We start from the raw sequence: 15,867 nt of genomic DNA on the forward strand, positions 1-15,867 counted from the left end.
GTGGTGTCTCTGCTTTTTAATATGCCGTCTAGGTTTGTCATAGCTTTGTTTCTCCCTCTCTAGTTTCCTGTATAACTTTGTAACATTACATGATTTTCCCAAACTTAGATTTCTAGATGTTAATCCCATCCATCTCTGACATTATCTCTCATCCTCTGCCCCTCTTCATTGTCCTTCCCTTTCTTTTACCTTTTAGCTGAAGTCATGTTTTTTCACAGTCAAGGTCGTTGACAATTTCATTTCTGTCCCACAACCACAAATCTGGGGAGGAGGTTTTTTCATCGCAAGGATCAGATTGCCTCAGGCAGACCGTGAAGCTCTCCTTTGCCTTCGCCTGATTCCTATCGCCCCCTCTCTGGTAGTCCTGTCCCCCCAACCCCACCCCACCCTCCGCTGACCCCAAGCTCTGCCTGAGACCAGTTGATGTCTTCTGTTGCGAGGGCTCAGCTCAGCCCAGCAGCCTGGCATGGGCCACCAGCTGGCAAGCCTTCCTCACTGTAACCTTCATCTCTTCGCTTCCCTGGCCACTGAAACCGGCCTCTCTCTCCTGCCAACCCCAGAAACTCAAGCCGGTGGATTATGAGTACCGAGAGGAGGTCCACTGGGCCACGCGCCAGCCCTGCCTGGGCAGAGGCTCCTTTGGAGAGGTCCACAGGATGGAGGACAAGCAGACTGGCTTCCAGTGTGCCGTCAAAAAGGTATGCTGGGCTCCGAGGCTGAGGAGGGCAGGGGCCGGAGGCCCATCGCCTTCCCTCTGCCTTCTTTCAGGGTTAGTCACAGGGTGACCATGGGCCTGACTCTCTTTAACGAAGCCTGGCTATCCTGGCTGCCTGGGTCAGCTGGCACTGGAAGGGGAGACAGTCCTGGTCGCATGTCCCCGCCTGGGAGCCGCACTTGGTGCGTGTGTATCTGAGAGGGAGCGTGAGGCTGTGTGTGCAGCCTGGGCCCCTTCTGATGCCAGGCCCCTTGGGCAAGTCAAAACTGGGAAGATGATTGGATTGTCACGAAATTCATACTGAGCTGAAACTCTTAAACTTCACAGCGGATAGCAAGGTAATGGCGAGAGCACAGTCTCCCCCTAACAGGAGCCTCCCTAAGAGAAGCCCCCTGACAGGAGCCCTCTGGGAGCCAGATCTGACTCTGCCTCCTGTTGACTGGATGTAATCAGTCCTGGGAGATGGACAATATAAGGCAATGAGACTTAGTGAGAGCCCCAGGTAAATGGCAACCCACCCCTGTACTCTGGCCTGGAGAATCCCATGGACAGAGGAGCCTGGTAGGCTGCAGTCCATGGGGTCGCAAAGAGTCAGACACGACTGAGCAACTTCACTTCACTCACTTCATACTTATCACTGGAGAAGGAAATGGCAACCCACTCCAGTATTCTTGCCTAGAGAACCCCATGGACAATGGGGTCGCAGAGAGTCAGACACACCTGAAGTGACTAAGCACACAGGTTTATCCAACTACAGAGTTTGGCTTTGACCCTCTCCTCAAGAAGGGGCAGGGGAGGAAGACTCGTGCTTCTAGGATTTTAATTAGAGGCAGAGGCCTGAGTCACTTCTCCTGCTCCCTCATCTCTGTGATGTTAGAACTGGAGACCAGAGAGGGTCTGCAGCTTGCCCACAGCCCCACAGCTGGGCCTAGGCCCGAGGCCTCCTTCTGTTAAACACACTGTCCAGGCCCAGCAAACCTTGGAGGGTATCAGCCCTCCTCTCCTTCAGATATCCTTTCTCCTACCCCAACTCTTCCCCTCACCTTAATTGGAAGCCACCTTGCCCTTGACCTTAAATTCAGCTAAGAATAAGGGCTAGCCCCAAAGACTTCCTAAGGTGGAAATCAGAAACATTTCCACAGGCCATTTCCTTGGCCCATGGGCAGCGTGAAATAAGCTAATTCAAAGATGGACCTTGTTTCCAGATGGCTTTTTTTTCAGAACACTCTGATTCCCCAAAGGAAGGGGGCCAAATAGCCAGAACAGGCAGGTCCAACCTGCTCAGGCCCCACGCAGAGTGGACACTGCTGGCGCCACTGTCTTGGGTGCCTGCGACTTTAAGGGGTGAGCGGGGATTGCAATGTGAACAGGGCTGGCTTCCATGGTTGGTGCGTGACCAGCTGTTAAAGCTGGAGAGTCTGGGCCTCGGGCAATGGGTTGAGAGAGGGGACTATCCTTAGGTATTACCCCAAACTTCAGACGCACTGTGTCAAATAAGCCAGCTCCACCCCTGCCCACCCCACCACTGACCAAAGCACGTGCTTAGTTCTTGCCAGCATGGGTCATCATCTCCCGCTGGGATGCCAGGGCCACGTGCCTGACCTCCTCAGCTGCAGTCCCCTCCCCAGGCCACCAGAGAAGGCTCAGCTGTCCCTCCTGAGAGGCGGGTGGGAGGAGGGCAAGAGAGTGTGAAGTATCCTGGAGATGAACGCCTGTGCTGGGGAGCTTAGTCACCAGGCTTCTCAGCTGTTGCGCTGCTGAGGTTCTCAGAGTCCCAGGCAACAAGGTAAACAACCCTAATATAGTCGAAGAGGACAGGGACTCCACTCCTCACCTCCCCAGGGCAGCCAGACAAGCTCCAAGCGCAACGTGCGGACATGCCAGGCCCAGACCTTCTGCTCAAGCCCCCCAGAGCCGGCCCCTCGGACCTCTGCCTCCCCCAAGTCCAGGACCTCAGCAGGGTTGGCTTTGGGTGGCCCACAGCTGCCTTTGGTCAGGCAGACCACCCCTCCTTTCTCTCCAGGGAAGGGGAGTAAGGAAGGTTTCCTTTAGCATTTTTAGCTGGAAGATCTGAGAAACAGATCTCTGCCAGGAGGGTAGGGGTGGAGGGTGAGGGCCAAGGATCAGAGGTCAAAGTGCACACAGGGTCAGGGCAAGTCTGCACACCCTCTGATGCTCCCCAGGGAGGATCCAGGATGTGGAGCATCACATGATGATGTCAGCACCCTGCTGGCCCCAGGTCAGATGCTAATTGGTTGCACACCCAGGCTTTAATGTCCAGTTCTGGGGTTTTTTAAGATTTTGTTTGATCTTACTTTTACTTTCAAATTAATAGAGACTCATTACAAAATAATGATACCCCGAAAACCAAAAGTCTCTCTGTCCCCCAGTCCTCTTCTGAGGTAACCACCCTTTGATATGCATATATAAACATGTAGTTATGACTTTTATTAAAATGAGGTTGTGCTCATTTGTTCTGTACCATGTATTTTCATGCAACAGTGGATCATGGACAGATTTCCTCACTGGTACTAGACACCTGTCTAGTGCTTTTTAACAGTCAATGTAAAAGTTCTAATCCTAGTCAGTTCATTCATAAGATTCATGAACTCCTGGAATTGTATTCCACATGTGGTGTGGGTGGACCCACACACATTTTTTATTCACCAGATTTTCGCAGGGTCTGTGGCCCTAAGAGGGTTAAGAACAGTTCGTTTGAGCATGTCTGGCTGGAGCGTGGAGTTCTAGGAGCCTCCTGTTGCTCTGCCCTGATCTGGGTTAGAGTGGCTTTGGCCAAGTCCAGCCAGCTGTTGTTACCAAGCCCCTTCTCTGTGCCAGATGCTAGGCCCGGGCTGGGGACAGAGGTATGGGGTCCACACGCCTGACCTGAAGGAGCTCGGATTGTAATGGGGGTGGACACTTACATGGTGGAAAGGTGGTAGAAGCAGCCATCAGCCGGGCACGTGGGTAAAGCCAGGATGAGTGTTGAAATCAGCACAAGGACCAAGAGGAGACTGTCTCCATGATAATGAGGAAATAAAGGACAAAACTATATGCCTCTCACATATTATTGTTCCTGAGATCTTTAAAAGAACTTATAGAATGGCTTTTATTCCCTTATATTTACTGGTGAAATAAAATGAATATGAATACTAAAGAAAACAAGAGGGAGTGTTCCAAGAAGGAAAGAGAGACCCCTGGTATAAAGCGTGCAGGCAGTTAAGCAGAGGGAAATGGCCTGTGGATTTGGCGGTTAGGTGATTGCTGACCATGCTTCCACCTGGGCATGCATGCTCTAGAACTTCAGTAAAAAAATGTCCAGGATGTAAAAGCTAATACCCCTGGAATGGCCTTCAGCAAGGTAGGGAGCTGGCAGCTCTGGAGTGAGGCTTACCCCCGCCCAAGACCCCAGCTCTGCCCCTTCATATCCCGTGACCTTGAGCAGGTCACCGGTCTGATCTTCAGCTTCTTTGTCTATAAAATGAGTCTATCATAAGATGCAAACGATGAATAAAGTTCTGAGCACAGTTCCTGGAATCTGTTAAGTGGGCATTAAATATTAGTTCTCATTAACATACTCATCAGAGTCCAGCCCTCACTGTACAGATGAGGACACTGAAGTCCAGAGAGAAAAGGTGGCCAGATGGGTAGCTGGCCTGGATTAGAAGGACAGCCTTTCTCCCTTGAGAGCATCCTTTCAGCCTGCTCTCCCTGGAGCTGCCCCAGACTTCTAACACACCTTGTATTTTGAAGTGTCCCTTCCAACTCCCTTTGATCAGAGTGGTTGGGAAGGGTTTTAATATCACTGTGGTACTCTGAAAGACTTACGGATTTCTTCAGAATTAAAGCCTAAGCTTCCAGACTTCCTTGGTTCACAGCCCTTCATGTCATTTTTTCAAGGTGCCCCAGACTAAAGCAAGTTTCCTCTGTTAAATAATTGGGTCAAGTAATAAGTCTTTATCCTAACAATCTAGTAACCATTTGCATAACAACACAGGTAAATGGAAAGATAAATTTCCTTCTTAACCATAATTACTAATGGAATGTATATCCTGTTGGGCACACACAACTTCTCCAGCTCTGAAATCACTGGACACCGTCCTCTTCACATCCTGCTGCACACTATCCCCCTAAAGAACCTTTTTGTCACAGCAGCCTCCAAAAACCTACCTTCATAAAGATACATCCTCAAAAGAATGCAGTGCAGCCATTGAAACTGAACTATCTCAGGCTAGTAGTCTAGGTGGTGTTCCCAGATGTCACCATCACTGTTCCCCTTGTGAGTTCTCTGTGGTGCGCGCTTCACCTCACAGTTTGGGAGCAATAGGGTGAAAGACATTTGCTAATACAAGTCCTGTCGACAAATTAGTTCCAATTCAGGTTCAGAGCTGGAAACACTGACAGAGAGTCAAAGTTCGTGCAAGATGATCAACCAGATATTCTGCAAGTAATCAGAAGAGAGACATTTTCCACTGATAGGCAAAAGTCCAAAAGCCGCACAAGTCAGCAGGTCTCCGAAGAAGACTGCCAGACCCTGACCGACTGCTTCCTGGCTAGTGTTGTTACCACTCCCGCCCCCTGGTGGCACTTCTCGGGGATAACAGGCAAGCCAACTGCAGCCGGAAGGAAAAACAAGTCTCTATTATAGGAAGTATAAGCATTTATTCAGCGGCTCTCATTTGAGCTGGAGGGAGGAGGCAGGAGCTGCCATAGCTGAGCACCCACTGAGGCCTAGTGCTGGTTATCACCCCTCCAAGCCCCTACCCTACACAGGAGCAGAGGCCACTGCCCCCACCATTCACACATAGCTTAGAGGAAGTGATCCACCTTTGGAAACTGCCGAGCCAGGGTCTCAGCCCAGGATGCTTGTATCCAAGGCCTATTTCTTCTCTCCATGTCACGCTGGTCCCTGCAGAGGAGTGGGTGGTCCCCAGCCTGCCAGTCCATTGCAGGTGGGGCCTGGGCCAAGCCCCTCCCGGTAGGAGAATCCTCTCCTATGCCCAGATCCTGGGGAAACAGCTGCAAACAGAATAAACAAGCGCTGTTGCATCTACATGGACATTTTAGCCCTCAGGGGGAAAGGCAAACAACTATCAGCAAATACTAAGTGCTGAGAAGGATGCTGAGGATCCAGAGGCACTGACAGAGCCAGAATCTTGGCTGTCCCAGCTCTGGCTACAGAAGCATCTTAAGACATGGATGTTGATAAACAAAAGGTCCCATAACCTAGAAACTGTCCAGACATTTGAGCTGGGGGAAGGAAAGTTCTGTGTTCAGCAGATCTGAGGGTGAGCAGCATGCCAGGGGCCTGGATAAGGATTGTCGTTTTTGTGTGACTGTTTCCATAAACATCAGCACTGTAGAACTTTAGTCAAGTACTAGGCATTGACCCTGACCGCCCCAGGGTTCACGCTTTAGTTTCTAAGTGTCCAGCAGGCCCTTCAGGGCCCTGCCTGGCCTCGGAATCGTCACCGGGCCCATCCATGGTCTCCATGTAGGGAGCTCCAAGGGTCCAAATAGGAACCCAGGGAACCAACCCTGGACCTTCAGCTTGACTCCCACCCACCTCTGGGCCCTTCCAGGTGCGAGTTGAAGTATTTCGGGCCGAGGAGTTGATGGCATGTGCAGGATTGACCTCCCCCAGAATTGTCCCTTTGTATGGAGCTGTGAAGGAAGGGCCTTGGGTCAACATCTTCATGGAACTGCTGGAAGGTAAGGAGCCAGGGGCCACTCTTTCTCCCTCCAGAGTCAGAGCCAAGAGTTTCTCCAAGTCTTGCCCAGGTTAACCTTGGTCCCCAGTCAATCCATTTTTAAACCCTTGACCTCATGACATCAGCAAGAAAGGCCTGCTTTCTACCACCTGCCGTTTGAAGTCTCTTGCCCTTGGCTGATTTGGAGGCCTGGAAGAGCTCCATGTAAAGACTGGCCATTGATCTCCTAGGTGGTTCGTTAGGCCAGCTTATAAAGCAGAAAGGCTGTCTGCCAGAGGACCGGGCTCTTTACTACCTGGGCCAGGCGCTGGAAGGGCTGGAATACCTCCATACCCGCAGGATTCTACATGGAGATGTGAAAGGTAAGGCTCAGGGCACCTGTGGCCCTGGTCCCTGTTGGGCTCTTACCTCACCCCATCATGCCTGCTTCCTCCCAGAACTTCTGTGCCTCCATCAAGGTGGGTGGGCTGAGCCAGCAGGAAAGGAAAATGTGTTCTCCCAGCCCTCAGCCTGGCACTGTGACTTCCAGTGGCTGATGCCCACAGAGAACTCTAATCAAGCTCCTGCTTACTGGTGACCATGGGAGGGGAGGGTAGCAAGGCTGGGTGACCATATCCCCTCACCCTCTGAGAGCCTGCCTGCTGCCTGCCTCCAGCCTGAACTGATCCCCGCCTCCCCTCTCCCTCCATGACTAATGAAACTAATCAGAAGCTGCAGCTGCCACGTAGGGTCAGCCAGAAAACTGCCCTGCCGGAGGTTCAAATTGGGCCGGGGCCCTCGGTGACTCACCTGTTCCTCTTCTTCCCCGGGGTGGCCTGGCAGCCGACAACGTGCTCCTGTCCAGTGATGGGAGCCGCGCAGCCCTCTGCGACTTTGGCCACGCTGTGTGCCTTCAACCCGACGGCCTGGGGAAGTCTTTGCTCACAGGTATGCCCTGCCCCCCACCCCTTCCCCCAAAGATAACAGCCGGGCAGCCTTCACTAAGCATTAGCCCTGTGCCTTCTCCTGTACCTTCCTTAATGGCAGTCAGAGAGGTGAGCACTTTATGTTCATGAAGATTCTTCAGCCCCACAGCCCCACAACCCTGGGTTATGAGGCTTTTGTTGTTAAGCTTAAATGCAATCATGCATGTCAGGTGCTTGCTTCTGATGTTCTTGTTACACAGAGGAGGGAACAAAAGAAGCTGGGTGCCGCAGCCAAGGTCCAAGGTCTGCTGTCTCCGAACCCCCAGGGCTCCAGGCCCCTTGGCCAGCCTTTACGGGGGAGCTGTGCTCCCAGCCTGTGCACTCAGCCCTCCCTCGCCTCTGAGAGCACGGTTTTGCAAAGCAGAATGAGATGGCTGACCAAGGGGCCTATGCTTTGTAGCTGGAGAAATGCCTGTTTTTAACTTATATTTTTCTGATTATTAAAAGAATCCGTGTCCACAGTAAAATATTGGATAACTACAGTGTTAAGTGGTTTGGAAGGGGAGGAAAAGTTCTTACCATTCCTCTTGCCCAGAGAGATAATCATAAATATTTTAGATAATTCCCTCCAGGTCTTTCCTTATTCATCATTTTTTGGGTACTTTTCTGTATATAGTTAAAGTCATCATAACACACTTTTGTGCCCTGCTTTTTATTTATAGCGTTAGCATAAAATTATTTCATTTTGACCAAAGGAAAAGCAATCTTTTAGAAGTGATTCTTTGTTGTCAAAGGACTCTTGATAATTCTGGAGATGTAATTTGAACAGATACCTGCTTTCCACTTTGAAATAACTATAGTGTTATATTATAAAATATCTTTTATATCATATATATTATATATATTGATATCATATATTAACTTTAATATATTATATTATACATATATATCTTATTATAAAAATATCTTTTCTAATGTCCTTCACAGAAAGTAGAGCTAAACAAAAATAAGAAACACAAACCACCAGAAAAATAATAGTATTCACATCGGGGATCAGTCTTTCTAGTCTTTTATGCAAATAAGTTTTTTTTCCTTTTCTTTTTTAAGTTACTAAAATTTCAGGAACATCATACTATTAATCCCTCCCCCCTTTTAGAAGGCATTTTGAGAGTTTGATCCAAATGGCAGTGCCAATGGGTTTTTCAATTAACTTATTTGTTTATTTTTGGCTGTGCTGGGTCTTCATCACTGCATAGACTTTCTCCATTTGCAATAAGCAGCGGTCTCTCTTCTTAGCTGAGCGCGGGCTGGGCTTCCCATTGTGGTGACAGCTCTTGTTGTGGAGCACAGGCTCTAAAGTGCAGGCTTCTAAAATTGTGGTGCACAGACTTAGTTGCTCCATGGTATATGGAATCTTCCTGGACTGGGGATTGAACCATGTCCCCTGCACTGGTAGGCAGACTCTCAACCACTGGACCACCACAGACGTCCAGAGCCCGTGTTTTAGATGATATATTCTTTGTTCCCGTCCCCAGCACAATCCCCACGTTGGCTTATCCTCAGCAAGTTGGATCTGGAGGCTTTATCTCTACTTACAGTACTTTGAGACAGAGTCAAGGTATATCAGGAACTGACTGGGGTGGTCATAGCCGAGGCTTCCGCCCATCGGAGCTCACAGTTGCCTTTTCTGCCTCACCTCACCTCCGCAGGGGACTACATCCCCGGTACAGAGACCCACATGGCGCCAGAGGTGGTGATGGGCAAGCCCTGCGATGCCAAGGTGGACGTCTGGAGCAGCTGCTGCATGATGCTGCACATGCTCAATGGCTGCCACCCCTGGACCCAGTACTTCCGGGGGCCGCTCTGCCTCAAGGTCCGTGGGCACAGCTGGGGTGGCTGGCAGGGCCAGGGGCCCAGGCTGCAGGCTTGGTGCGCCCCCCGTGTTGACTGCTCTTCAGTGGCAGGCAGGAGCAAGCAAGGGCCTCATCAGAGATGTGGGATCCTGACTTAAATACTTGGCTACCCAAATTTGAGGGTCCGAGGGCATATCCTGGGTGAAGGGTCTTCTTGAGTTCATGGTTCAGGGCTCTCTTGTGTCCACACCCCAGGCCATCCCCGCCTGTCCTCCTGAGGGTTGTGGGGGTCGTGGGAGCCTGGGGGTTATGGGCGCCTCGCCTCCTGCTCTGTTCTGTCCTACCTAAGCCCCTTTCCCCTTCTTCTTGGAAAAGTCCCAGCCCTCACTCTAGACCAGGCCACTCTAGTCCTCTTGACTGACCCCAGCACAGCAGGACAGGGGAGAGTGGGGAGCAGCAAGAAAAGGAAGTGAGGCGCAGGAGGTGATGGGGAGGCGAGTCTCATATGTTGCCTTTTGACCCCCAGATTGCCAGTGAGCCTCCACCTGTGAGGGAGATCCCGGCCTCCTGTGCCCCGCTCACAGCCCAGGCCATCCAGGAGGGGCTCAGGAAAGAGCCGGTCCACCGAGCATCTGCAGTGGAGCTGGGGGGCAAGGTCAGCCTGGCGCTGCAGCATGGTAAGAGCCCCGCGCTGGCTGCGGGGAGAGAGCCGGTGGGGTTGTGTGGTGGTCAAGAACAAGATACTCAACATCTCAGAGCCTTGGCTTCCCCATCTAGAGCGTGGGCATGACACCAACCTCAGGCCTGTTAGGAAGACTGAGGTCACATGAGTCCAAGTGCTTAGTACTGTACCTTGATGCAGAGGCCATGCTCAGGAGATGGGGGAAAGAGGTCACAACATATAAAGGGGACTTGAACTCGTTAGTATCAGAGAATGTGAAATAAAGCCAGGTATCACTTTCTAGCCATCTGTGTGGGAGAAAGTCAGAAAGCTGGCGGTGCCAACTATGGGTGGGGACATGGGACAGTAGGCGTAGGCTCTGCTGGAGGGCACCTGGCCACACTCAGACAGTTGTCTGCAGACCTGGGACCCTGCACCCTACTCCGGGCACACCGCCAAAGAAACTCTGCCCAGATCCATGAGGGACACACCTGGGGGTATACACTAGAGTGTCATTTGTGGGAGAGGAGATGGGCGCAGTTGGGTGTCCCTCCTTGGGAACATGAAGAGGCCAGTGGTGGGAGTGGGATGGGGTGGGGTGGGGTGCCGGATGCTCCACGCAGCACCCACAGCAGTAAAAGCACCTCAGTGTTCACAGGGCAACCTGGCTGGATCTTAAAACTATAGTGCCTGGTGAAGCAGGGACCAAGAGAGCAAGGCCTTAGAATACGGTGCCATTTGTGTAAATTAAAAATCTATAAATAAAAACAACACACACTTAGCAAGAATTCAGTGAAACCTAAAGTGACATATTGCACTTTTGATGTCTACCGAAGATAGAACATCAGTGGGGTGCAAGGGAGGGAAGTGGCAGGGCTTGAAAGGCAGTGGTGAGGAGAACGAATAGGGATTGAGTAAAACAGGAGAGAGACCTTGCATGGCCCCCACCCCAAACGTAGACGGTAGTTATAATGCCTCCCCCCGCCATTTATAATGGCTGAACTGCCCCGCCACTCCAGAGAGATAGTGCCCCCTCAGGAAGCACTGACTGTCGGGAAGGGAAGGGTAAGATACGGAGGGTCAGTGAGGCCCATTCTCCTGGAAGCTATGAGTGGGCATTACCCCAGAGCTATTTTCAAATCTTACCTTTATAATACTATTAATATTAACAAAGTCCTTCTCTGGAGCCAATTCTGTAATTTTTAAATTTGCACCTGTTACCTGGAAGGAAAATGGAATAAAAGAAATACTGTTCTATTTTCGTGAGAGGACCCACCTTAAGAAAGAAGTCTCCTGTGAAGATCCAGTCAGGTTGCCCTGTGAACACTGAGGTGCTTTTACTGCTGTGGGCGCTGCGTGGAGCATCCCGCACCCCACCCCACCCCAAGGTGTCCTGGCTGGGCGAGGAACCACCCTCCCTGCCCACTTCTGGTGCTCCTCTGCTCAGAAAAGGCCACCCGGCCTGGCCTGTTCCCTCCTCACCGCGTGTGCTCTCTGTTTTGTAGTGGGAGGTCTGAGGAGTCCCTGGAGAGGAGAGTACAAAGAACCAAGACATCCACTGCCACTCCAAGCCCACCCACCGCCAAGCCAAGGCCACCCTCACCAGACCCTGCATGCCCCGCCAGGGGAGCTCTCACCAGGGGCCCCAGGGCTGCAGCCGGCTAAGGACGCAGCAGGCGGGGCCCCTAAGCTCCAGCCTCCTCCACCTCCAGACCCCCCAGAGCAGAGCAAGTCTCCCAGCCTACACTGGGGCAAGGAGGAGTCTGGCACATGGGACCCACTGCCCCTGTCCTCCCTGGATCCGGCCCCCGCCAAGAACCCCAGCTCACCCGAGCGAAAGGCCACCTTTCCTGAGCAGGAGCTACAGCAGCTGGAGATAGGTATGGGCAGCTGCGGCCTCCAGGGCCTTGGACATAGGCCTGGGCCCTGCCCCAAGGCCTTGGCTTCATCCTCTCCATAGCCAGCCCCCACCCTGGGCTCAGCGATCCGTGCAGTGAGCCCCGACCCCTCCCGGTCCTTCACAGCCATTTTCTGCTTCTCTCTGCAGAGTTATTTCTGAACAGCCTGTCCCAGCCGTTCTCCCTGGAGGAGCAGGAGCAGATCCTCTCGTGCCTCAGCGTCGACAGCCTCTCCCTGTCAGACGACAGTGAGAAGGTGAGTGGGCCATGGACCAGGAGCCCGGGCACAGGGCTGGTGGCTTTGTGTCCACTCCGTGGAGGTGTTCAGTGCAGGTAGAGGGTAAAGGGCAGGTGATAGGGTCGCCCCTTTCTTATGGGAGGGGTCCTCGTTGGGGCTGGGGGGTCCTGGTTTCTCAGAATGAAACAGTCCATCTCCAGCATACCTGGGAATGCAGGACTGGTTTGGCGACTAAGATAGTGAGGGGAAAGGCTGGGCTTTAGTCCCCATAGAGAATAATCGTCACCTTCCTCCAGCCTGGGCCCCTCAAGAATTCAGCCCCGTGCTGAGTCCCAGTAGTGACCAGTAGAGCCACACTCCAGCCCAAGCCAGGAGCACTTCCTTGCCAAAGCAGACCAAGGCCAGAGAAGGTTCCCTGAGCCCAGGGACCTGAGTCTGTGCCCACTCTCGTTTTAGAACCCGTCCAAGGCTTCTCAGAGCTCACGGGACACACTGAGTTCCGGCGTGCACTCGTGGAGCAGCCAGGCGGAGGCCCGCAGCTCCAGCTGGAACATGGTGCTGGCCCGGGGGCGGCCCACTGACACACCAAGCTATTTCAACGGTACAGTCCCCTGATCTCTGCCTGGGACTGGGGAGTCTGAGGGTAGGGCACAGTGGGGAAGGGAGAGGAGGAAGGTACCTGGCACCCAGAATTTGAGGTGCCTGGCCACTGAGTCAGTTTAGAGTAAACTAAACTCAGAGCCTTTCCTTACGGGGCAGTGAAGGACCATGGCCCCTCACGGGCAGCTGATGGAGTCCCAGAAGCCTCTAGCTGGGGGTAGAGAGCAGTCTCTCCTGGCTTGGAGTCAAAAACCTGAACTTCTGAAGGGAAGGGGAAAAACAGGAACCCATGAGCATTTTAATCAAGAACTCAGCAAGAGGTACTTGCCCAGTGGTCCAGTGGTTAAGACTGCCTTCCATGCAGGAGGTGCAAGTTCAATCCCTGGTCAGGAAACTGAGATTCCACATGCCGTGGGGTGTGGCCAAAAAAATAGAAGAAAAAAGACAGAGCTTAGCAATAGGTTTCCTGAGATCCTCCTCTGGGATTTGAAGTCGGAAGATGAGAAAGACAGCACATGTGGAACTTTTTTGTTTTCAAGTGTGGTTGCAGAGGTCATTCTGTGATTTTGATAGAACAAGGGTTTAATCAGCACACAGTTCCCTGGCCTTTCCAGGGCCAGTGTGACTCATGGCATCAAGCCCCATGCCTGGCCAGAGGCTGTCCCACCTCAGGGAACCTTACCATCTAAGTTGCTCACAACCCAATTTAAGAATCTTTGTTTCCAGTTCCTTTCTGCTTTCTGTGTATAAGCTGGAATACTGCTTCCACACAGGAGCCAACCTTAGCCCTTTGCATTGTGCAGGCCAGATTTCCGGTACTGGCAGAACATGGCCATGAAGAGCTAGCAGGGGTATAACGTTACAGCCCTTCCATCCTAAAGCCATCTCTGCAGCTTCTTCAGCCACCCTGCTCCCCCCTCCCTAGGGTGCCTTAGGGAGCTTGCAGCCACTCTCCTGATGGTCACCTTGCCTGACTTCTAGGTGTGAAAGTCCAAATACAGTCTCTCAATGGCGAACACCTGCACATCCGGGAGTTCCACCGGGCCAAGGTGGGAGACATCGCAACGGGCATCAGCAGCCAGGTGAGGGGCAGGTGCCTGCTGAGGGGTAGACCCCCAGAATCCAGTGTGCCTAGCTCAGTCCTCCAGGAAGGAAGCTTTTGAATAAGTAGACATGGCACCGGAGGGAATAGTTGGCCCTGTGATGTCCGCCCCCCCGACCCCGGGTCCCAGGGCAGGACTGGCAGTGGTGACTGAGGGGTCCTCAGGATCCCCACCCACTTGGGCTGGGTGAGATTCTCCAAGTCTTCCAGAGTGAAAGCCAGATAATACTCCAAGGCTGCCCGCTGCCTTGGAGGGAAGTGTCTCCCAGTGTAGCAGGAAGCCATCAGCTCTGCTCTGCTGGGACCCGTCAGCACCCCGGCGGCTCTCAGGCCCCCTGGTTTGTTCTGCCCCCAGATCCCAGCTGCAGCCTTCAGCTTGGTGACCAAGGACGGGCAGCCCGTACGCTACGACATGGAGGTGCCGGACTCAGGCATCGACCTGCAGTGCACCCTGGCCCCAGATGGCAGCTTCGCCTGGAACTGGAGGGTCAAGCACGGCCAGCTGGAGAACAGGCCCTAAGCAGCCTTCCACCACTGGCTCCACTCGGCCAGAAGCGGCCTTCCTTCTCGGTGCTCAGTGCTGCCCTGAGACACAGGCTCTGCCTGCTCCCGGAGCTCTGCCAGCCCGTGGATCAGCAGTGGGACCAGGGGCTGGCAGCAGAAAGGCAGCGCCAGCACAGCACCTCCCGGGATCTTCCACCTGGGTCCTGCCTGAGCCCACAGGAGAGGAGGAGGAAGACAGGAGGCCTCTTCCCACAAGGAACAGAGGGTCTTCTCTGCCTTGGTCCCGACAAGCTGGACTGACCCCGTTAGGATCAGTGACCACCTGCTGGCAGTCAGGGGAGAGCGGCTTCCGGCCCAGGTCAGGAGAGTGGGGTGAGCCATCCCTCGGTTTCCAGGCAGGTGTGAGCATCTAACGATCCTCCCCAGGCCCAGGCCAGGACTGGGGCAGCAGGTGTGCCTCCCCTTGCGTTCATGGAGGGGCCCCTCTGACCCCCTTGTCTGGCTTTGCCTGGCCACCAACCCCTCTTCTAGCACTAGGAACTTTTCAGGCCAGGGAGGGAGAAACGTCTGACGTGGGGGTCTCCCAGGGAGGGGGGTCTCCCTGGGAGAGAATGCCACTTCTCAGGGTGCCACGACTCAGGCCCTGAGCTGAGGTCAGCTTCAGAAGAACCAGAGAAGGCGTTCAAGTGACACGGTTCTCAGCCCCCAAGCACGTGCCTCTTTGCCACCAGCCCCCAGTCTGTCCCAGAGCAGCAGGCCCCGAGCCCAGCCTCAGGCCCAGCACTGCCCCTGCCCAGCTGGCACTCAGCTCGCTCAGCTGTGGGAGTGGAGGGCGACATGAGGCCTACCCGACAGGAACGCTCTGAGGACAGAGCGTGATCAACTCCGCAGAAAGCACCCGACGCGGGCGCTCCTGTTAGCCAGGCCCTGGCCCTCCACACCCTCACACGAGCCTCCCAGGACACTCTGACCCTGCCGCCCCTGGTCTCCAGGGCACCGCCAGCGGCACTTTGCACTCTGATGACCTCAAAGCACTTTCATGGCTGCCCTCCAGGAGGGCAGGCCAGCGGTTCTGCATGGGCACAAGCAAGCCAGGAGATGGGGGGAAGGGACTGAGCTCTTGACCCTTCTTCATGCATGTGACCCCTCAAACCTCCTTCAGATTTCCTTAAGATGTGCCCCCCCCCCAGGCCAGCCTCTTCTTTTGGGGGGCAGCTGATCAGGACTCATGTAGCATTAATCAACTGTGAATTATTGAGGGGTAAGGGGGTATCCCCTGAGATTCCATCTGGGGAGAAGCTCGACCCCACACCTTGCCAGGTGGCCTTTGCCCAGCTATCCACATATAGCCATTACTCCTCCCCAGGGAGAGACTCCCGGCCCCCAGGATGTGAAGAACTGCAGCCATCTCACTGCAGAGTTGAAATGGTAGAAAACTTTGTAAGCAATAAAGTTTGAGGTAATGACAAGTGTGTCTGGGCCATGGTTGTCTCCACTCCCTCCTGCCTGTGCCCTAAACCTCACATCCTACCAGCTGCCTCCCTCTGGCCTCTTGGTGAAATCTTATCCAATCTTGCCCCACCCTGGGCAAAGATTGTTTTCAGCCCTTTCCCACCACTCTTCCCAGTGACACTTCCAGTCCTGCCTCCAGGCTATCCATTCAGACCAGTCAGACAAGAT

General features: G+C 53.4%; 1 protein-coding gene across 1 annotated transcript in view; it reads left to right on the plus strand.

The window, feature by feature from the left end:
* The window catches only part of MAP3K14 (mitogen-activated protein kinase kinase kinase 14), a 42,950-nt gene extending 27,294 nt beyond the window's left edge, over positions 1-15,656 (plus strand). Inside the window, exons 6-16 of the mRNA XM_040245096.1 lie at positions 561-698; positions 6,298-6,427; positions 6,657-6,788; positions 7,249-7,353; positions 9,041-9,204; positions 9,711-9,861; positions 11,351-11,725; positions 11,893-11,999; positions 12,438-12,582; positions 13,563-13,663; positions 14,039-15,656. Of these exons, the coding sequence (XP_040101030.1) occupies positions 561-698; positions 6,298-6,427; positions 6,657-6,788; positions 7,249-7,353; positions 9,041-9,204; positions 9,711-9,861; positions 11,351-11,725; positions 11,893-11,999; positions 12,438-12,582; positions 13,563-13,663; positions 14,039-14,203 (1,713 nt within the window). The 3' untranslated portion in view covers positions 14,204-15,656. The remainder of the gene's footprint in view (positions 1-560; positions 699-6,297; positions 6,428-6,656; positions 6,789-7,248; positions 7,354-9,040; positions 9,205-9,710; positions 9,862-11,350; positions 11,726-11,892; positions 12,000-12,437; positions 12,583-13,562; positions 13,664-14,038) is intronic.
* Positions 15,657-15,867: the final 211 nt, after the last annotated feature.

Source organism: Oryx dammah, unplaced genomic scaffold, assembly GCF_014754425.2.
Source record: "Oryx dammah isolate SB20612 unplaced genomic scaffold, SCBI_Odam_1.1 HiC_scaffold_8, whole genome shotgun sequence".
NCBI lineage: Eukaryota > Metazoa > Chordata > Mammalia > Artiodactyla > Bovidae > Oryx > Oryx dammah.